The 24225-nt window shown below is 38.7% G+C and overlaps 1 protein-coding gene across 5 annotated transcripts in view; it reads right to left on the reverse strand.

Annotated features, from left to right (window-relative positions):
- The window catches only part of JADE3 (jade family PHD finger 3), a 63709-nt gene that overhangs the window by 13670 nt on the left and 25814 nt on the right, over positions 1–24225 (reverse strand). For all 5 annotated transcript variants that reach the window (XM_063149706.1, XM_063149709.1, XM_063149708.1 and 2 more), the window contains 6 exons: positions 18297–18356; positions 17087–17169; positions 6497–6654; positions 4453–4643; positions 2755–2966; positions 38–205 (listed from right to left, as the gene is read on the reverse strand). In XM_063149706.1, the coding sequence (XP_063005776.1) occupies positions 38–205; positions 2755–2966; positions 4453–4643; positions 6497–6654; positions 17087–17169; positions 18297–18345 (861 nt within the window). In that variant the 5' untranslated portion in view covers positions 18346–18356. The remainder of the gene's footprint in view (positions 1–37; positions 206–2754; positions 2967–4452; positions 4644–6496; positions 6655–17086; positions 17170–18296; positions 18357–24225) is intronic.

Genomic DNA, 24225 nt, shown 5'->3' on the forward strand with positions numbered 1-24225 from the left:
ATGGAAGAGGAAGACAGGAGAGAACTTAGGGTTTTACCTCTGGAATCCAAAGAGCACAGCTCACATGTGCCCACTTGGTCCCTGTCCTGGTAGCTTTCATGGCACCTCCTCTTTTAGGACAGAGCAGGCACTGAGGATGTATTCCCAGGACACAGGTACGACACAGCCAGCTCCCTTCAGGTACTTTTAAGATTCCATAGCAAGCCTTGGAGAAAAACAGATATTGGAATCATTGTGCTGAAATTATTTCACACACAAGCATTCATATTCACACAGAGCAAAGCTTTCAAAAAGTAAAGGCACTACCAGCCTTCACTTAATCTGTGATTTCTTTACCTTAAAATGAGTCAATTAATCCAAGAGAGAAACAGCCTCAAAAGCAAGTTTTTACATCTGTTTATAAAACATATCCACTGGGACTGCACAACAGCACTGGTGTTACAAACCTTTACCTTTGACTTTAGTGACTTTTAAGCACTTACTTTTTAAACACTTACTTTTAAACACTTTACTTCTGAAGTAAACAACATGGATATTCCTTTAAATTAGCTTCTGTACCTAATACTTTCTAAAATTACCACTTCCTTCTGCTAAAAATGTAATACTCTAATATAATTCTATTTAGGGATAGGGATATGAGCACTGCGTTTCCTGCAATGTTTGTGTTTACAGTTCTGTGAACTTTTTTTCTTGAAATATTTATATAATATTGCAACAAAAATTACTGCATACACTGGAAGTATAAGATGCTGGGTTTTAGAGTTATTTCCCAAGTACTGCACTTAACCACATGGAAAATTAAAAATTTCTTAAGTTTTGCTAGGTTTGAGAATTAAAATAAAAAAGGAAAATAGTTTAGTTTCCAATTCAAACTCCTCGTGGTTCTTAATGGAGCCAATGGTGGATCCTGATGTACATACACAACCCTCCTACCTCCATGGAGCTGAGTTATCTGAAATCACTGGCTGCCACCAAGGCCTAATTTCACTCAACCACTCCAAATAAAAGTTTTATCAAAAGGGTGGATATCACAGGAAATCTCATAATTTCTAACACTATCTCTAGTAATGATAACATTAAAAGACTCAACAGGATCAGTAGTTGCAACCATTCTTTCAGATTAAATCTAGTATAAAATTCCCATACTTGCCTTCCTAAACTTTTGCTTGTAAGATTTCAGTATTTAATATTAAACAATATCATAAAACACTGCACATTTATGTCAAGCTTGTAGGGAGGGGGACTTCCCTGAATTAAATGCAGCGAGACTGACTAACCTAAGTGGTTTTTTTTTGATGTTACAACTCCTGTAAAAGCCCAACAGGGGGAGCTGCAATCCAAATTTTACAAGTGTTCTTTTCCTCCTCTGTGGCATATACCCACCTGAATTCTTTCTGTTACTATAGCAGAAGTGGCATTAAATATAATATCATATCTAGGGTGTTGGAAATGGACTGAAACTATTTGCTAATTTTAACTGATCAGCAAAGGATGCCTAGACTACTAAAACAGTAATTTCACTACATGTCTGAGCCAGCACAACAGGGGTACCACGAAGGAAGAATTTTCTCACACTCTTCCTCCCCTCCACCTCCAAACTTGTGATGACAAACAGACCTGAGGCTATTTGTTGAACCAAAGTTGATCCAGATTAAAAATGAAACAAGTTGTTGCTATAGTTAGGATTCACTCTAGCCCAGACACACTCTCCAGTTTGTTTCAAGCAGATCCAGCACAGGGAACTGTGAGGGGCAAGGAGACAGCAGACCATCAACTCAAGCTCAGGAGTCAGGAGACAACCATGAGACCTTGACTGCAAATCCATCATTACTTCTTAACAGGCACAAGCAAGGACTGAAGCAGGCAGCCCAGCTGCCAGCCATATTCCTGTCACTGCCACCTTACTGCCAGCTCAGGCTCACAGGCTGCTTCACAGGGGGACTCAGGTCAGGAAAGCAGCCAGGCTGGAAGCCAGCCCACTGTGAGCAGGGAGGTGACAGGTCTTTTTTCAGACAGATATGTTTTCCAAATATTACTTGCAGCCAGTACAAAAATGCATTAAAAAAAAAAAAAAAAGAACTTTCTTGGTCTCTTTTCAATTTGTAGCAAAATTCCCTTCCAGAATAGGATGCACAGAACCACAGGATTCATACCCCTTTTCTGATTATAAGGATACCTTTACCTGACTATGCTGAGCTCAGGCAGTGTAAAGTGTTGACTACATCTGAAACACTATAAACATGAACACCATTCAGACTGAGACCATGGTTTTTGCAGGTGCTGATGGCTCCTGAAAAAGATCACTCTATTAAGTGCCTACATATGGTTCCAGATGGCTAAATTTGGACAGTCTATGTCTGACTACATAAGTAGTAAAAGAAAAAAAAAACTCTGAAACAAATGATCTTTAGATTTCTCCTAAACAGGCAAGCCAGTATTTCCTGTCCTGTTTATCTTCAAAAGCAGATTTAGTAATAGGGGGAACAATTATTTACAGTCACAGAGGAAATACTTGCATGTCCCAAAAACATACTTTGCATTCCTGCTAGACTGTAGCTGTCCACTTATTAACTTTGCTAGGCCACTTAATCTACTGTAACTGTTATAGTCCAAAATTTCACCTCAGTATTGCACCATCCTTTGTACGTAGAAAACCACCAAGCCCTCCACTTAGCATTTAACATCCATTCAAATTCCACATTTGCCTGGGTAAACAAACCACAGGAGAGTGTCACCGTTTCTGCAGGCACGAACCTGATGGACACAGATGTTACACTTGTCACAGAACACCATGTCATTGCCATCCTCGCTGTCCGGGGAGCGGCACACGTCGCAGATGACGTCCTCGTCGTACTCGATGCCCAGCCCCTCTTCGGTCTCGATGGCGTGATTCATGTTCTCATGGCAGTGCCGCTCTAGCACTTCAATTGTCTTCTCCATCGTGTTCTCATCCAGGAGCCCACAGCCTGCAACACACAAAGGGAAGGGCAATTAGAGGACAGTCAGATGCCTCTGAGTCAGAGATGCAGGAAGAGAAAAAACACAACTTCTAGCAACTAATGCAGTAGACACGGCATCTAAAAATAAAATAAAAAACACAAGATTTTTCACTCACAGACTAATTATAACATTGTTTTATAAATACAAGCAGAACTACTACTTGAGTAAAAATTTTACACAAACCACAAGGCTGCACCTGGAAGAAAGCACTGCATCATAAAAGACGGCAGTTGCTGTAACTGCTGGCTGCTCTCACACAACCCTTCCTGCATCTCCATAATTTTACTAAACACTAATGAAATCCAAAAATCACACACTGTGTTCTTCTGAAGACTAATGCTCTAGGAAACAAAACTTATCAAGAATACTTCATATCTTATAATGAAAGTTGCACCACCCAGTACCTCTAAGTCCATTGTGATGACATGATCAAAATATGATGATTATGAAAAATGGTTTTATGTTTCTGATGTTTTTTTTTTTTTAAATAAAATAGTAGATAAATATACTGTTGCAATCCATACTATCTGTTCATGTGAACACTACACACACTATATGTACTCACCACTAATCAAACTTAGCATAAGCGGGATCACTTTGTAAGTATTTGCTATGAGATTGGCCCTCAGCTTGCAGCTTCAGGACATGCACTGCATTAGAAACCCCATGATGTTCACAGCTACAAGACATCTCCACATTGCTTCTCATCAATATCCTTGCTCAAAAATGATCACAATGTTCACAGCTTTTGATTTACTCACGCCTTCAAATGTTGGGATGCTGACATAGCATTAATTGCAGAGGCTAATATTTTAACTAAGGTTACTTAGGTTAAAATATTGTGATTTCTTGTTACAAACAATAAACAGGGAGAGTTAAAGTGTTCTCTCCCATGCTCTAATACTTTCTCATTGCCTAATTAAATGAATTACCAAATTAAATGAATTACCTAATTAAATGAATTACCAAATCATTCAGGTAGGAAGGGTCCTACAGAGGGCTTCAGCCTCTGCCGGGGCTTCAAGCAGAGTCAACAGGAAATCCAAAAAGGCTGCTGCTTAAGAGATGCATGTAGTCACATCTTGAAAATCTCCATGGATGGAGGAGATCTGCCCCCTTGAAAAGCTAACAGCTTTTGCTCACAGCATTCCTGTATGCCTGGGAAGTTTTTGTCCTTGCTTCTACTTATATGCATCCTTTGGCACTGGAGCTCAGTCATGGGGCAGGGGCTCATTTTGGACATCAAGAAAATTTTAGGTACAACAGATAAAAGATAAAACATTAACAGATCAAGAAATTACTTTTTTAGCTCCTGTTTCTCTTTGTATTTCCATTCAATTCTCATTCAGCCATCTTTCAGAGACCTTACACAGAAAGACTAGTCAACAGCAAAAAACTTAAACAGCAAAAATTAAGCATAGCTTTTAAAATGAGAACATGTTGTGGAATTACCCATTTCTGTAAGCTCTTCATTTAGCTCCTGGAGCCAAAAGATGTCCATGTCATCCAAGTCATAGCGACACATAGATTCTGCTAGCTCCAAAATGTTGATGTAACCTGGCTCTGTGGGCTCTTGGCTGGAACAGTGGATGTATTTCCTGGGACGTGTATACAGTACTTCTTTTACCTTTTCTGCTACAACCCTGTGAGTGAAAAGAAAAAAAAAATAAAAATACTTACAGCTTTTTAAGACCCATCCTTGAAAGACATAAAATATTTGCTGTAAGTGCAAAGAAAGCTGGGGTTTCACAGATTTTAAACCAGCCAGTAAGTATAGTCAGCCTAGGGAGACAGGATTCTCAAAATGTCATTTTTTCACCCAAAATGTTCCAAGGTTTACTACACATACAGAACCCTATTTAAAATGTAAGCTTGTCCATATGACTTCAATTTAACAAATGCTACTGCTACGACAAAGCAACTGTTTCTGAAAACTACAGAAAGTATTATGCACAAAACCAATACAATCTTTGTCCTATATTCTTCCTAAATGATATAAGGAAATCTTGCCAACTGATGTCTTCAAAACACCAGCTTTTTCATGAAAGCTTACTGTAGTAATTCTACTGTGGTGTCTATGTGTGTGTGGGAAAAATCCTTGCTCTCCATTTGGGATACTCAGTCAACCCTTTTTTTGTAAATGACAACTTATCCACATTACAAATACATTACTTTTGTTATGCAATAAACATTATGATGCCAAGCAAAAATGTAAAGGGGAAAAGTCATCCAAGAAGCAACAGAGAAAAAGATTTGTGTTCCTTCTGTTGTTTCTTTCAAGTATTTTCAGAGATAAAACTCTGTATTTAATTGGTTTGATTTTGGAATGGAAAGAATAATCTGAACTAGATAAAGTTCAATCTTTCTCTGAATTCAATGCAAAAAACCCTACATGTGGAAGGAAGCCAGAGAGATACAGAATGGAACAGTGCCATGCATGAGCAGCTCTACATGCTTTCTGGAGCTCACCCTCCACAGGACAAGGAAAAAATAAAAACTCTAGAAAACAAGGCAGCTAAAAAGGAGGAGGCAGCTGTCAAGCTGTATCCCACATAATTCTAACTGGACAATGTGGATTATCAATGTCAGCACAAACAATGTCCTTCTGCCATTCTTCATCCCCCTTTACCCTGCTCACTTTTTCCTCTAATTCCCTTGTGAGCTTTTCTTTTTTCTGGTCCAATATTTTCCTCTAATATAATACTGCTGGTATGAGCTGCAATATACTTATTTTTAATAACTTAGTAGTGACAATAGCATCAGTAGAAATTAAATTATGCTGACACAGCACTTTCACCAGACAATTAATTTATCTTCATCTTGAAGAGCATGCTGGCATTAACCTTTCTTTGTTGAAACATGCTTTGTTTCCACCAGGAAGGGCTGCAGGACTACAGTGCTATGTTTCCCTAGCCTAAACACAGTGTGAGAGAACAGAAGATTCTTTATCTATCTTCAGAATCTGAGATCACTGAACTTCTATAATGTTAATAGCCAACTGTGGTGAGAGAAGGTAGAAAAGGTTAAAACATTGAGAATAACCAAAATTAGATTATATAAACAAATGAATCATTTTATCAGGTATCAGTGATTACTGCATGCCTAGTGCTCTATATCACCATGCAGTGTAGGGAAACTCTTCAAGTAAAATGCATGAAGTATGGGTTTATTTTTAATTTATTCAACTCCCCGTGCTGAAATAAAAAACAGCTTTTAATCCATAGCACCATGTGACTGAGCAAAAAAGATCTCTTTACATTCACAATGTAGATACTGTAACAGCGTGCAGACAGAATGAGATCTGGACTGAAGCACCACAGAAATGCTTTCCAAATTGGCACTTGTGTGGTTTAAGAACATGTCTGAAGGCTGCTACACTGAAGATTTAAACACACCAACAGAGAAAATCTGACTGCACTTAGACAACTCAGTTTTGAGAGACCATCTTCTCTGAGTTGCCATTTTGTAGACATGATCCATGGCTGACCAGCAATACCTGAGAGAAGGCTGCGGAATAGTTTCTGGACTGGCTGGAACCTGAACCCCTTTCTCCCATTCTTGTTTCCACGTGTCTGCAAAGACGTAATACTCATCAGGGTTGACATGGTGAGAGTCTGGCAGTTTCATGGCACTAATGAGATCCTTGCGGAACACCTGCAGGAAACAGAGTGCAAACATGGATTTGAGAGAGAGCATTGTGTTAAACAATGTGGCAGGTATTTTTCTTAGTTACACTGAAACAGTGCATAAGCACTGATAATTTTTTTAAGAGTATCAACACAAATCAATTTGAAACTACCTAGATTATTACTTTTTACTGTATTAGGTACAGTAGGATAAGAAGTTTACACTAATTCAAAACCATGCTGCTGCCCAAAGGCTAACCAGAAGGAAGAAGTTTTTTACAGGTAACCAGAGAGAGGAGAAAGGAAGCCCGCATCTGATTCAAGGCTCCTCACCATATTTTCAATCAGCTTATTGTCAGCCTGTAGGTTGTACCCCAACTTAGACACAAGGTAGGATATCCTTTTCTTTCACTCAGTTCAGCTACTTTAAACTATCATATTCATCATGGGCTACAAACAGTTGCCATGGCAAAACTGATGGATAGGCACTTGCTAATTTATTAAAACCACTTTAAGTTTTATTGGTTGGGATCTCTGAGATCGAAGATGAACAGCAGCCTTTGCTGGAAGACAAGACCTGTGTTGCTCTGTGGGTAAGCAGTGATGGACAAAATCCAGCCTCAGCATCTTTCAGCAAACCTATACCATGAAACATCACCCTCAAAGTAAACCATAGCAACAGATCTTCAGCCATAACACTTGGCTCCAGAGAGTTATGCTTTTTCAAGCATGTAAACATTATTATCAGTCATCTCAAAGCTTACTTAATGTCAGTATCTGTCAACTACAGGTGTGGACAATTTAAAGAAAGGGCACATTTATCCTCTTTTTTTCCTCCACTGCTACACTGCACCAGCTTAATGATCAGTAAAGCAAAACAGTAACCATGACTTGGTTTTAGGGAGACATTGCAACTAATTAACTGTATTATTGTAATAAGAAATCAAATCCTCAAAGGGCCATAAAACGAAATGGAAAATATCCCTGCAGCAAGTTGTGACAGGTTGAATTCTCTTCTTACCAATTCAGTTTTATAACCAGAGAGTAATAAACAATCTCAGAGCCCAATATCTCCATATACCCTTTTCAATTTCACAGTACCAGACTGGTTATGCCTACTGCAAAAATTCTCAGCTGTTCTTGGAAATCATCCAGTAAATATTACTTTAAAAGTCTCTGTGCTAAACAGGTATTGAAATAGCTGCTGGCGACCTGGAACATCAGTGTTACTTCATTATGTTCCACAACTGCATCTCATACGGGTGGCCAGGAGAGCAAGCTGACCGAGGGTACTCAAACCCACAGACTCAAGGGTCTTGTATCTGCTAATCATGTGCTACCTGCCTTGGTTCAGAACAGGCTGTTCACTGCTGCCTTCTGTACATAACTCCTCAGGTACATAACAGGCTCCTATTAAAATCTGAATGTCAAGAGTGAAACATTGAGACTGCAAGCATCCTTTATTTTTCCCCAAGCACTATATGTACACACCAAAATAAAATGCAAAATTATTTATGTTGCTTAAAAGGCATTTTAGTTTTCTGTGCTACAGGTACAGAGCCAGAATTATTAGTAACACTAACAGGGTACAATTCCAAAGAACGCCAGAATGGAAAAGTATGATATAGGAGAAGTGCAATGACTGCTTTAATTACCAGAAAATATATTTCTCAAATCTTATCTGAGGTAAGTGCTTTACAAACTACCTTTTAAGCCAGTGACAGAATATAAAAGTGAAGTATTTCCTACCAAACTCACTATTTCTTAACCACTAGATGAAAAATTATATTAAAGGCATCAGTATTCTAACTACATTGCTTAGCAGCAAATCTTCTGATCATCCATTATGTATGCAAACTGTACCTCTATTTTTAGAGCACAAACCCCCTGGAGCATGAACTTTTTCTGGGTTTCTTTTGACTGTTGTAAATACTGACCACACCGTCACCAAGCCACAACATTAAGTTCTCTGCTTCAGATTTCTACAGTTTACAGGTACCACTGAAAGTCAATAATTTAATCAATAAAAAGATAACTGTTGAAACCTTAAGGGACTCCAAAACTCAGCTAAGACTTCGTAAGAATTGCCTGTTCATACTTGTGATGAACAGTGCAGTTGAGGATTTCTTGCAGACACTTGGAATCATTACAATCTAGCTCTAGTCATTCTACATTTCTTCACGTGTGGCAAAGCAGGATCTTCCAACAGTAAAATACTCTCAGAGGGCAACGTATGAGAATACTCAATCTGTATTTCTTTCATTGTGGAAGTAAACCAAAACACTCAGGGGACCCAAAGAGAGTTTTCTGACAAATGAAGTAAATTCTACTTCAGCAGTCAGCCTCAAGGCTATGAACTAAGCCATGCGCACAAAGAGCAGCACACATGCCTCCAGGATTTAGATAGCCAGCTTCTCCTCATGTTGAAAAACAAATAAATGCTGCTCCTTTACTAACTGTGTCCACAGAACAACAGCTAGTCTGCTCTACAGCACACACTCTCCCCTCCTGGCAAGAACCATCTGCATTTCCAGTTAGCCCATGAAGCTCAGCTCACCTTTCAATCACCCCAAAGTAGTTCTACTTCTTACCTTACATAAAGCACAACCCCTCACCTTTATTTTAACATCACCTGTAGTATCATATATATTGAAAATACCTGAAATGAGCACACCAAGGCTAGGCATATAAAATATTCCCATTCAGAAACACCATTCCTCACAACCAGACTCAGCTGGTGCCAAGTGTCTTTAGCACACAACAGAACAAGGCCCTGCAGAGCTGAGCTATAACCGAGTGCAGCTCCCAGAGCCACACAGAAGTGGGAAACTCCCCACCACTCTGAGCATTCCACAGTAGTTACTGTGTGACAGTGGGATTTATTAAAAATAATTTTTAGTAAAGAGAGCGTGAAAGTACAAACGAGTTTTAGCCTTACCATGCAAGACTGCTTAGTCTGAACTTAAAATTTCATTTTTCTGCCAGGAATTTTTGGCTTCAACCACAAGCAGTACAGCACTTTGAGTAAATTACATCAATGAAATGTGTCTGCTTATGTCATCATTGTCTCATAATCTAATCGTTACCATTTCATTGAGAACTTCTATTACATATTTCATGCTTTAGAACTGGGGCCTAAATCTGGAACAAAAGACTTTGTTCTTTACTCATGTTGTGGTTTTAAGCCCAGCTGGAAATTAACTACTCAGCCACTTGATCCCCTGTCTTCCCGCCCAAACCCGGTGGAATGGGGAGTAGAATCAAAGTAAACTTACATGTTGAGATAAGAACAGTTCAATAATTGAAAATTAAGTAAAACACAATAATAATGGTAAATAATAGTAACAACAATGATAATAAAAAGGAAAAACTCAAACAAGTGGTGCACAATACAGTTGCTCACTACCCACTGACCAGTGCCACACCCCGCTTCCCAAACACAGATCAGCTCCCCTTCTGGGTAACTCCCCCAGTTTATGTAACAATTCTATGATGTGGAATATCCCTTTGGTCAGTTTGGGTCACCTGTCCCAGTTATGCTCTCTCCCAGTCTTTTTGGTTTCATGGTTTATTTTTTATTGCATACCTCCTCCCTGACAGAGCATGAGACACATAAAAGAAGTCCTTGAATTGGGATAAACATAAATTACCAAATAAACAAAGCATCACTGTGTTATCAACACCATATTAATTCCCAATCCAAAACACAGCACTGCAACAGCTACTGAGAAGAAATTAGCTTTACCCTTACTGAAACCAGGACAGGTCAACATTAGTGGCTTGTTCTGCAGTAGCAGTCTGCCTGCTTTTGCTGAGGAAATGAGAACCTTCCAGTCAGCTCTGCAGACACACTGCCATCTATAAAGCCTTTAAAAGCTAAATTCTACAAAAAGCCTTGAGAAATATGGACACACTGCTCCTCCAAAGCACTAATGCACGAAGAAACAACAATATCAAAGATATAGTTTGCACATTGTATTTGTTTTTCAGACTTCTGAGTCCTATTTGGAAATTATGTTAGAAGAGTACGTCCGAGAAAAATTAACTTCTCAGAATTTATTTTAAAATGCTTCACCAAAAGTCATCTCTGATTTGAACCCAAACTCATTCCGGAAGCACTCTATGGAAATGCAATATATAATCTTCCTCACTGGACCTTGTTGTGCTTACTCTGAATAAATCAGGCTCTGAAACAAAGAATGTGATTTCGCATGAAGTATCCTTATCCATTAAAGATATCAGGGAGAATACAATAATGCTGTAGAGAATTACAGTAAAATACTAGCACTGAATACAGAATGGTCTTAACAATAAAATGGCCTTCTACAACCCCCATCTTTGATAAACAATTCAAATATCAGATCTGCACAGACTGCCAGGCACCTTCTGTTCATGACCACTGCAAACTTAAAACCACATTAAGAAAAGAAAAAAATTAGTGAAATACCTTTTCCAATACCCCTTGTAAGCTACTACTGAAGCTCACTGATGCCACTGCTCATTCACCATGTCTTGCCCAAATGCATGTGTGAGGAAAAATGAATGGATTGTGTCATCTCTTAAAAATTAAATGTAAGCCAGTACTACTTCTTGTGATGCTCTCTGCGCTTTCAGGTACTTTGATCAACCGCTTACAGACTCCCAGCACGGGTAAGTCACTTGTCACAGGCATCCAGGCCATGACTGGGAACCACAGCTCCAAGGCCTAAGCACATTATGGGTTAACTGCTCTTGTTACAATCAAAGCCCACTTCATGCTGGATTGCATGGAACTGCTTCGGGCTTCCCCTGCACCCAGCAGAACTCAGCAACTCAGGCTTTTCATCACCTGGGGAGTCAGGAGATGCACTGCTCACAAGCACAGAGCTAGGATGTTTTTAAAAAGCAGGAGGGAACTACTGTGTCCTGTCTTCCCTGCAGAAGCATATTAGATCTTTTACAGCAAACAGCATGGAATGAGGGCCAGCATCCTTTCTAACCAGACAACAGCTAGCATTTTCCTAGATTGTTGGTGTCCCTCCCAACCCATCTTGAAGGCCAAGTTTGAAATTCTTTTGTCAAACACTTGAGTTTATATGAAATGTAAATTACACAAGAGTTTTTCCATCGTGTTGAGAGTAAAATAATCTTTCTTTATTCTCCTTGGAAAGCATCTAGTAACTTTTATTCCCATAAGCACTCCCAAGCATTAAGGCTTACTTTACTATTGTAGCTCTCAAATACAGGCCCTTAGCAAACAGACTTCTGAAGCAGCAGATTTACACCTAAAATCACCTCAAAAATAATAAACAAAATTTAAATTCTAATATGACTTATTACAAGTCACACAGTATGTAAGCATACTTTATTTTTGCATGGATGTTTGACAGTATGCACAAGACTGCCCATTTATAAGGGATAAAGCACCAAGAACAGAACTTAGTGAGCTTATCCTGGAAAGGGAGAATTCTTCTTGTTAATATATTGCTATCTGTGCAGGAAGTTTCTGAACTAAGAAATTTACCTTCTAGAGAAGTGTAGAAACTTAAGACAGGTTTGCTTTGGGTTTTGGTTGGTTGAGCAATTTTTGGCAGCAAAGAAAATAAAAGGCAACATAAATTTCAAATGGAAATGAAGCTACAGTTCCAGGCACATATACCAACTAGACTGAGAAACTTAAAATGTTAAAAATGCTGTGATAGTCAGGAATATGTGTAGAATTAAATTTGTAGTTCCCAAACATCAACACAATTGGGCAAGTAAGGCAGTAAATCCTAATATTAAAACCCCTTACTCTCTAAAACTATCTTAATTTCTCTAAAACTATCTTAATTATCCAGGGCTTAAGTAAATTAAATAGTGTACTTTTCATTTAAGTAGCCATGATTCCTCCAAGCCTCCTTTTACAAGCATGTAAGCATGTATAGGAAATGCCAGGAAACTGGATACTTAATCAATGCTACCTAACATCATGTCTCTGACAGTATCTCATGAGCCAGAAGAATGTGCAAGAACATGTCAAGTTTCCTTCTGGTTGCTAATCAGACATAAGCTTTGGATTTTGGGGTTAATCCTAACAATCAATTTTTAAAGTGGTATTAATTTATACAGATATTTTTAAAAATCTGTACTTGCTATCATCTGTCCAATTCCTTTTTTAATCTTGTTTAATTCTCAGTCTCAACCACTTCCTGTAGCAGATGAGCTTCCCAGCCTAATTGCATGAAAAGGATATCCTTTTAATTGCTACAGAGTTTTCAAATTTTGGCCTCATTTTTCAATGCTCATAGCTGCCTTTTCTGTCCAGTTCTTCCATCACAAGGACAGGCAGGACTGAAGCACTCTAGCTCTGCTGTTTCCAACCCGTTCACACTTTACTGTTATGCCTGCTCATTCACTTCAAAGGTAAAATAGCTCAGCTTTTTCACAAGCAAGCTCTTCCACACCTTTCTGCATTTGGGTCACCTCTTCCTAAAGAGTTCAAATAGCCTGAGACAGTATCTCAAAGGAAAAAAAAAATCATAGAAGTAACTGATGAGTTTGCACCTCCAGCCTTACGTATTTTTTTTTAAAAAAACAACTAACCCAAGCAGGCTAAAAAGTAGCTCATGGATAGCACATGCTTCCCAGAGGTCTTGAGAAGCCTGTACACATCCCAGATAATTCAGAATTTTTTAAAGTGAGCATGCACATAGAAGTGGCAGTCTCTTATTACACATGGTGCATGCAAAGCAATATAATTTAACCACGTTGCCCATTCAGTCACAGAACAAAATAAAGCACTTTCAAACTGCAAAAAGAGTCCATTTGCTGCCAAGAGTCTAGTCTTACAGGCTGCTTCTCAGGATCAAGACCTGCAATTTATGTGGCAGTTAAATGCACTAAAAAGAGTTTCACGTACCCAAGTAATGAATGCAGACCATTTACTTTTGGAAGATAAGCTGCATTTCACATGATAATGCAGCTGTCACAATCAGCAATGAGGGATTAAAAATTACTCCTGCTGTGAGATTCGAAACCCTATTTGCAAAGAGCAGTAAAATATTACCATGTTATATGGAAAAGGTTTAAAAAAAAGCACAACGCTAACTTAACCTCTTTGCACTTTCAAGGAGGAGACAGGATTGAAAAAAGATATACATAAATTTGAGTGTCATAAAGATCTCTTGGGCTTTTTTTTGACCCCACAAGCATAAGGGAAAAGACATGGTCAGTCATACAGGCCAGTCCAGCTAATGCATTTTCCCTGCAAAAATTACTCCCACTACTCTGCCATCATTTTCTGCCTCAGCTTTCATGGAGACAGGAAACTGCCAAGTACAGGCTTCATGCTGAGCCAGACATCCAAATGTCTCCTACCCTGCTGCTCCCACACAGCCTACTGCAGAAGGCTGTGAGTCCCTCCTGTCTATGTTTAAATCCACTGAGGGGCAACACCACAAATGGTATGCAGCCAACATCATCATAAAAGTCTCCAAACCAGCTATGACTTTGAATTACTGGTGTGCCTCTAACCTCAACACAGTTTATTTATTCACAGTAAATGCTAAACTAATTGAGTAACAGAATTTTGAAGTCACCATTTCAGTAGTTTGTGATAGACTGTAATCCAGAAGGTGAGCAGTGAGAAAGAGACACAGCCCTGCTTTTGATGCTACCTACAGAAGCACCACGGTCTGAAGAAGCATCATTACAGGCTTCCCTTGTTCTCACCTTCTTCTCCAAGGAGCAAACTGGAGTAAGTTGAAACCAGGTCCAACCCACTAACATCAATCAATCAATCTCTTCTGGATTGATACAGGCTCTGGAAATGGGCTTTGACATTTGCACTGTAACAAACACCTCTTGGCCTAGCATTAACACCAGACAACCTCGCTCCATTGAGGCCATTCCCAAACCCACCTGGATTCCAAAGCACCTGGAAGGCAACTCAAGCAGTCCTGAGATGCAGCCACTCATCACTTTTTACAGGCAAACTCAGAGGACACCAGCATATTCAGATAAGTCCTGAACTGGACATATTCTCACTACTTGCTTATTGGAGCACCAAACCCAAGCTTTTCTTTGGCGAGAACCCAGGTACTCAGGTTGGGCTGGTGATGGTACAGGAAGGGGAAGAAAGCATATATACTCACATGCAATTTATTTGAAAAACCAAGGCTTACTGGCATGAAAAAAAAATTTAATGTATGAAGACCATGAACAAAAATATTCCCAAACAACTATTTATAGCTTTGACCTTCTAGATTTTCTGCATCACTAACTCAAGAAACAGCCTGCTGTCTGGCAAGCAGAGGTGAATGAAAGGAGAGCAATGCCAACTTGTTACAGAGAGGCCTTGCTAAAGAGATACTGTCAGCCTGAAAATTTAAATTTCTATCTAATAGATATTAGATGCGTAGTGGGGTCCCTTTTCAGTATTTGCTTTGCTCCCCTGTCACCACTTGATGCATAAATAACCAATTTCAATGCTCTGCTGGCAAAAGCATTTTGTATACTACACTTCCCAGCATATGCTTTTCAAGGGGTTGGAGGGAGTGCTTGCTTTTAGTGGAATAAAAGCAAAACATAAACAATAGCCAGAAGTCTTATGTACAAGAGGTACAGTACTACTGTCACCTTCCCTTCCACTCCCTTTCCAGGAGAACTCAATTAATTTCAGGGATCTTTTAAATGTTGTACTCAGAACACTCTTTCCAAAGAGGATATGTTGTAAAGTTTGGGATTTCTTTCCTTTTTTTTTCTTCTTTCCCCCCCCACCTCCAGGATTAGAATCTTAAATCAAATATGACAAAGAAATTCCAGAATTACTAGAAGGATTACATTATGAAATAGACTTTGAAATTTCAAGTGTATATTCCAGGTTTTGTTCTTCAAAGTTTCATATTTTAAGCATTAAAGGAATCAACATTTCTGGTAAAAGGCAGCAAAGATGATCTGAAAAGGAGGAACTGAAAACACTGCTCATTTTAATTCCTAGAGGTTATGTAAACAGAAAACTTTTATGCTACATAGCTGGACCACAACTTCATAATTCTTGTTTTAATGTACATGTGCACATAGAGAAAGAATAGAGCAAACTCAGAAAAGGCTGTAACAGGGCAATCCCTATGATGAAGAGATACAAGAATAAAACTGGATGGCTGGGCAGAAAGAAGGGACTAGCACCAACATGTATCTGAAACAGCAACAAGCCTGGCAAAACATGTGCTTCAGCTCCCATTTGCACAGCTTGACTGGTAACAAAGCTACTGCCTAGGCACACATGAGCAACACTTACAAGACCTCAGTAGCCACAAGCTGCTTTAAGATTTAAATTCTTACAGAACCATAATCCTCATAACATCTTAAAGGCAAAAAGCTTAGAGGGTTTTTCTTAACCTTCTTGGTGGCTGCAAATAAAACACTAGGTAGCTAGCTAGTTCTAGCCAATTTTATTTTTTTAACATTTTTGCATTTTCTTTTAGAATTGAGTTTTCTTGAATTGACTTGCAAGGAGAATTAAGCTTCCAGAGAAATGACACATGCTGTATCATTTACCTTGTTCTTACCACAGCAAAACCACCTAGTTAGCAGCATATAGAAAAGAAGCACAAAGCATATTTGCTGAATAGCTTAAGCTATAAGAGCATGATCTACATATTTCACACAACCTTGCACAGCAGTAACCACTCAGGTAAAAAGCTGCTGGTATAGTAAATTACCTTAAATTCTATAGAAATAAAGTGGGGTTTGTCAGTCTTTTTTCAGCACTCATACTAAAATTCTGAAGGACTCATTCAGAGGCAATATGATGACAAGGGGAATTAACTACAAGAAATATTTCTCAAATTTGTACTTGGCATCTGACTTCAGCCCTTAAGAAAGCAAGCATAAAATCTGGAGAAGGCAGCCAACAAATCTTCCACTAGGAGGGTCTACCAATGGAATGGTCGGCAGGAAGGCTTTGGGCACTGGATTGTGCAAAAATGTCAATTTATTAAATAGGTCAGTACAGGTCCAGTGACAGTGGTAAGTGTTGAGGTTCTAACAGGTGGAGATGGCAGAGTACACAAAAAAGCTACATTGACAGTAAAAAGCCAAGAGTAACAAAGTAGCAAACACTGCATATACACATCCTACCCACTTAAGTGTCCCACTGTTTCATCCTGAAGCAGACATTATCCTTCCCAAACACATACATATTAGCCACTTTTCTACTCCTAAAACCATAACAGCTTTTCCCAATTTCAAAATGATATTAAAATTCCAGGGAAAGAACAAAGTACATATTACCATCTGCAAATGCCATAAGTCATTTTGGACCATCACACATCAGAGCTCCTATAATAATCACACAGTGAGGAAAACGAGGGTTCACAAAGAATTTGACAGGTGACAAAAGGACTCACCAGCAATAGATCCATAGCTCACTTCCTTCAAGGCTTAGAAACATGAAAACTGCACGAAAGAAAACTACCAGTGACCAACCCAGTTCTTACCTCAGCAGGCTTCTTTTGTTCATTTGCTGGTGTTTTTGACTTGCTCCTATATTTTGAACAAGAAGAAAAGGAAGTGGAAGGACCTGTTAAAAAAAAAAAAGAAATAAAAAAGGATCATTATAGCTCGGTTCAATTCATTTATTTTCCCATGAAACACAAGGCACTCCAATCTCTTGAATTATAATTTTTGACAAGATGTGGGCAAAAAAAAACCTGTTAGGCAGTCTGTAGGCTTAATTTCAGCTCTTCCTGTTCCACTCGTTCTTTATAAAACCACAGCACACCAAGTTTATGGGTACACTCTGCTCTGCCCAACACAAGCATGAGTAAACAGAAACAAGCAGACAGACTGCTTTCTTTCATTTAGTTCCCTTCAAACAAAGTGGAAGGAAGAGTAAAACAGAGCTTGAAAATGCTCAAAAAAAAAACCCTAAAGAAAAAAACAATGATACTAAAATGTGCCAACAAGAGATGCAAAAAACCCATAGTGCGATATCTGAGATGTTTCTGGCAAAATGTTATTTTAGCAGAGGATACATCAATGACTTGCAGTGAACATGACAATGAATCATTATTATGTACAGAGCTACTAGGTAGGCACAGATTTATAAGCTACAAACAAGACCCTGTCACACAGGGTTGTTCTGTTTTGGGTTTCTGGCAGATAAAATGGGAAGATATTCAGGTAGATGTCTGCCAAGGAACACTTAAAGTGTAACTTTACTAAATTGTTGAACAGAGAGAAATGGGTAGATCAAGAACCAGTATGAGATAACATAGCAATCAATGTACTGACTATAATTCTAACACATTAATGTTCAAGAAGTTTGCCACCCACAACTATTTTAATGTTGAAGCTCTGCATACCATGAGACAATGGGGTTATTTTTAGAAAAATAATCACAGAATAGAACCCTGGGCAGTAAAATTTCTCTTGATTTATAGATTTCTTCTTGCCAACTATAAATGAGAAAGATATACAAGTTTCTCTTGAAATTCTAAGTATACTCAAACTCCCCTTATAAGATCCTTTGCCTTATTCTCCTCCTATAACATGATTCAGAAGACCAAAGACCACAAATGCAAAAAGAAATCCACCAAGAAACATTTTTTTTGAAATTTTAAGAGGTTAAACAGTTCGCCCTCAAACCACAGAGGGAAACCACAAGGGGGTGATAGACCAAAGAAAAAACTAGCAGGTATTACTTACTCTCATTGTCTGAACTGTCACTGGTGCTTAGATGCCTGTGGCGTTTCATCCTGACGCATCCTAAAGAGAAAAAAAAAAAACAAGTTGATGGCAATTGTTCTACCAGAAAATCACTGGCTGCTGACTGATGCCAAGTTCTTCTAACTAAAGGCAAAGCTCCTCTGAAGAGGCCTTGGGCATAGAAACAATCCCAGTCCAGTCACTATGTTTTATTTCTGCAAGCAACTAATAGATCACAGTGCTATTTGTGAAACTGAGCACCCTCAAAACCAGCATGCCTCTGCTGGGCAGAGCCTGCTTTTAATTTTGCAGAAAGAAGTGCAAGCCGCCAGCTGATTCCCGGCAGGGCATGAGCGTGCACTGCTCCACTCAATGTCCCATCTGTTCAGCTGGAGCAAGAGTTGCCATGGCGGCAGGAGCTAGCTGAGAGACAGTGGAGGCCAGGAAATAAGGTGGATGCACAGCAAGGCAGGGATTTAGAAACATAACACACCTTAAAAAAACCTAAACAAACAAACAAAACACAAGGAAACCTTAAGGCATCGATGCAAAGCAAAAGGCAGATTTTAAATAGTGACAATCATAGAAAGCAGTGACTGATGCCATTTAAGTCATCTGATCACCCTTTATTTCACAAGCAACGTGGTTTTCAGAAGTCTGAGAAGTGATCAAGAGTATCACTGAGAAATACTTCAGTGGCACTGCACCAGTTGCATTAAAAAGAAAAAAGGTTTTGAATTTTTGGAAATTCAATTTTGAACATGTAATGCTACAGAGAGAGGGGAAGAACTTTCTGCATTTCTACTTAATAAAAGAAAAATCAAAACAGTTATCAGCTATATACTCTAAACAAGTGCCAAGAAAAATCCATCTATATTCTTATTAGTCCTGCCACTCTATAACATTCAATGTTACGTTTGTTAACTAAGGTTCAATAACAGTTTACAATTAATAGCAGTAAATAAAAATCACCCCTATGTTTGTAATGGATTGAATGAGAAAATCAATAAAGAAAAGAAGTAAAAAGTAATTCTAAAGGAATATACAAGAACTCTTTTTTTTTTTTTTTTTTTTTTTGCTTCTTTTTGAGCAGGAGATATGCTCAAGTAGGTTGCAGATAGCTGAACCTGAAATGTCTGCAGTACTCTAAGTGCCAGCTTGGCTACACCTGAAGTGTAAACAGCTTCATTGCTTAAACATAACCACATGCCATTAAAAAAAGCAATACAGGTGAATATCCCATTTGATAAGCACTCCACATTAGTTACTGTACAATGGCTCTTGAGATTATCTAAATACCACGGGATAAACAAGATCTCCAGATAAGAGAAGCCTGCCCAAAGGCTTTGAAGAGATTGAAATTGAATTGTTTGCAGCACAAGTGTTTAATTCAGTGGAAAATTTCAGCAGTCTTTGTATTTAAGAGAGTGAGTTTACTGAATCTAAATGCAGTGATCACTCCAAGTTTAAATCAATCCTTTCAACCTGTTATACAAGAAGACTTTGTCCACACTCCTGAAAGCTGACAAAGGAAGCAATGCTTCCAGTTATCAAGAAAGCAGATACAGAATTTCTGAGTCAGGTATTTACCCTGGGGGAGGAAGAAAAAAAGACACAGGACAAATGTCATTTGCATCATCACTTAAGCAAGGTATAAAATTCCATTACATAACAAACAATTTCACATTAATTCACCTTCTCACAGCTCAAGCAACATAGGGGAGACAAGGCAGCCATGCTACATGTGCAGACCAGTGTCCAAGAAAACAGCAACATCAAATATTAAATAGTCAAAAGACCACAGGGCTTTGCTTCCAGCAAGCAACATAAGGTAGCTTGTACAGATGAAGAAACTTCCATGAAGCTCTTGGACAAAAGTTGTTTGACATGTAGAAGGCACTTGGGTCAGAAGGACTTGTCTTTTTATATGTTTTGGGGGACACCAGACTTGAAGTTTGCTGCAGAGTACTGAAGGCAGGTGTACATGACTACTTTCATATTGTCAACTTGTGAAATTAAAAGGCATGGATTTTAATCAAGAGCAAATAAAACTTACTCTCATTTTAGCAAGAAATGGAAGTGCTTGCTACTTGCTTTGGTTTTATGTCCAGGTGAATTTTTGAGCAATTGTTAAAAGGTGTTGCAAGCCTATGGCAGGTGATTCCCATCTCTTACAGGCTATATAAACATGCAGCAATAAAACTTTTTCACTCTGTACTAAGGGCAGCTATCTACAAAGTATAACACGAGCATTCAATTAAAGTAGGTTCAAACATGAGGCTGAAGAGACAACTACAGGACAGAACACCCAGGAAGCCTGGACTCCTGCCTGGGCAGCTAGGAAGGAAGAGCAGAGATGCCTACACTCCAAAGACAGCTTACATAGAAATGGCAAGTGTAACAAAACCTTTAGAACAGAAAGCTCACCTCTGCCAAAAACTCCATGAGAGTAGAAAAACAAACAAACACACACTAAACAAAAGTAACAAGCTGTTATTTGAGAACTGGGTTTGTAGCAGCTCAGGGAAGAGATTTACACCTCCATGATAGCAGACAGAAACAGAAGTAGTAGTCATTGAGGGCAAAAAGCCCAAAATAGTAATAGTACTGGATTCCTCATTTTTTCAGCAATATTAACCACATTAACAGTGTATAAAAATCCACAGTTACAACAAATTACAGGTGGGGTGTGTTTGGTAAGTCAGGTTATTTAAGTGCCTAATGGGCTACAAGTTCACCCTATGTCCCCACACGATGCAGGAGGACCCAGAGCCTGAGCAGCATTCAGCAGAGACCACCTCTACAGGGGATTTCACTTTTCTGTTTAACAGAGAACTGCTTTGCTGTCCCCTTGTGCACACTGGGACTGTCACACAACTTCCAGCTCACTTCCACCCAAGGCATGAGGGCTCACAGAAAGGCTCCCTGATAATGACGCTTCCATTCCCTAGACACTAGAGAGGGATCCCAAAACATCCATTCCGTGGGAAAGCTCCTGCCTCACTTCACCTGCCTCTGAAGAATGGAGAAGAATCAGAAGCTGCTCAGTTCAGAAATTCAGGGGACACCCCTTCCACCCTCATGAAAATTGATGTCAACCCTTCCCAGCTTCAGTCCAAAAGCCCCAAAGCAGACTGGCATCCTTCAGTTTGTCCAGGCATTTTGCAAATGGACACGATGAACTTCTTTATTCCACAGACTTAAGTTTTAACATTAACACTTTCTTGCAGTTTCAATGTACAAGCTCAGGGAGTATAAAGCAACTCAAGACTGAAACGTTGTTGCAGAGCAGATGAGACACAGCTCTACCCCCCTCCCCCCAAAATGCCTGGAGAAAATCCTCCTTTCTCAGTCACTAGGTCATGACTCTCACTACCTTACAAAGTCAGTAGGGGTGCTTGGGCTATGGACTTCAAGAGCGCACAGACATTATAGGCAAGCACAGACTACCTCAAAAATGACCATTAAAAATACAAACACAATATATTAAAGTGCTTTTGCCCCCTTTTTTTTTTTCATTTTTAGTCCACAGAGAGACTAACATCTTATTAATCATATACAAATTCTAAAGATGTCCACCTTCAGGGATCTTCTAAATGAAAACTGAAAAACAGAAGCAGCAGTAAGAAATCATCATGTCACAAGGAAAAAGATGTTCAACTCTCCAGGCAATTACTGCAATGAAACATTTGCTGGCATCATTTTTAACATGAATTAGCAGAGTTATTCCTAAACTTGAACCATATTTTACACCTGTTGCACTTCTAACTTGCCAAGCCATGGCTGCACATTTATGCCCAATCTGTTTGAAACAGCTTAAGACATGAACTGCAACTTTAAAAAAGAGAAATCAGCATCACTGCCTGCTGTCACCTTAACAACTGAACACAGGTCAAGATGCCCTGAACTTCTCTGTGTGTTTAAGCAGAAAACAACCCCAGGAAAACCTCAGCCACAGACAGCAGCACTATGCTGCCAGCTTTTCCTGGCTTCCACAAGGCTGCTGTACATATTGGGAATTTTGCCCTGGAGACAGAATCGATGCTTGTATCCAACATATCACTGCACTTTCAAGGAAAGCCAGGAAAAAGCCACCCTGCACACGCCTGGCTGAAATTAAAACATGAATCCCAAGCTAAGAGGAATCAACACCTCAGCCAGCACATGCAACAATCTTAAGACAGTAACACTGATATTTCCAAAAATGTAAGGGATATGTTTTGTAATTAATGATTTCTAAGTTTTATTTGCTCCTTTTTGCTTATTCACAAGTACTTGCACTGCTAAAGTGAACAAGAAGCAGCCACTTGCCTCCACCACCATTCTCTCCTGCCCCTGAGGAAAATCAATGTAGCACTGACTTAAGGCACTTCCCACTTTTCAAAAGCTAGTTACCATGGATTACTCAAAAAAAAAAAAAAATCACTCAAGTAGCACATGTAAGTAGCAGACAAGTAACAAAATTTCAGAGCCTTATCCAAAACAAAAACCCATTTCAAATATCTGTAGAAACAAGACAAACAAATATTTTTTCAAATTTGCACCAGCGTAAACAACTAAATTTACCAAATAAACTATTACCTTTAGCTACTTTTCCTAATGCATTCCTCTGCATAGTTCATCAGTAACAGCAGACACAAGGATGAGATATCACAGTCTGCATTTGTACAGCATATTAGGCAAGACATCAGTGACAAGCACACAAAATGAATCCTTACAGAGAGCCAAGATTTCTGAACAAAACAGTATCTCCAAGGAATAGCCGTGCTTCCTGGCTTCAGTTTGCTGCAGACAAAGATTAAACACATCCATACACTACTCAGTACCTGTTAGGACCTATAAAGATGGAAAAGACAAAACCAGAAAATTCAAGAAACTGTAAAGCAAATATATCCTAGACCTGTGAGATTTTACTTCTTCACATCTTAAAATAGCCTGACAAAAATGGAATTGGCCACAACACTATGGAAATTTTCAAGTGGGACAAAAAGTAACCTACTTCATTTTATTAAAAAGAAAAACAGAATCTATGTATGAAAACCAAATGACAGGCTACATGCAAATTTCAGATTAAAATTCTGTACTTACATTTTTACAATATGGCTTGTCTACAAAAAAAAAAGGGAAAAAAAAAGAAAAAGGCAGAGGCAGTAGGTAGCAATTTCCAAGTCTCCAAAATGTGGTTTATGTAACTGTTAAATTTAGATTAGGAAGCAAATTATCTTGAAAGGTCTCCAGGAAATGTAGTACAGTAAAACCATTTAAATAGGTCAGATTTCATAGTCAACTGCCAGGGAAATTACAAAATATGAATAGAGTTAATGCAACCTTTCAAATAACTAGAGGAAGAGAGATCACTCGTGTTTGGGTTTTTTATTATTATTTTTTAATATCCTATCCAATCTCACAAAAAGGCTATATAAACTGGAAAAAATACTCACTTAGAACCTGATGTAGCAATATTTGCTACACTGAAAAGGTTTGAAAGGTTAAACAAGTCACAGAAGAGGATGATCAGCAAACTAGGTAGCAACCTTAACAATTCTGTGACTGCTTTTTTATTTCACTCTAACCAGAAAATTCTTAAAAATTTGTAGTATACTCCTACTGTACTCAAGAAGTCCATAATAGAGTGACCACATCTACTCTAGTCTCCCCTAACTCTCAAAATAAAATAAGGAATTGTTTTGTGAAGATTGTTCTGGGCTCACCACAAAGTAAAATTTTTCTTGCTGCTATTCCATACTAAGTCTCAATTAACATAATAATCTGTAATTCAACAAAGGAGGAATGCACCAGTTTTTAGAAGCAGCAGTACCAGCAACAGCCAATTCCTTTGTCATTAGGCAGTAAGTAATTGCAGCAAGCAAGGAAGTGCACATTACAGGAATCTGGCTAATAACTTGGGTCTATATGAAATGCAGTAGCA

Source organism: Melospiza melodia, chromosome 2, assembly GCF_035770615.1.
Source record: "Melospiza melodia melodia isolate bMelMel2 chromosome 2, bMelMel2.pri, whole genome shotgun sequence".
Taxonomy (NCBI): Eukaryota; Metazoa; Chordata; class Aves; order Passeriformes; family Passerellidae; genus Melospiza; species Melospiza melodia.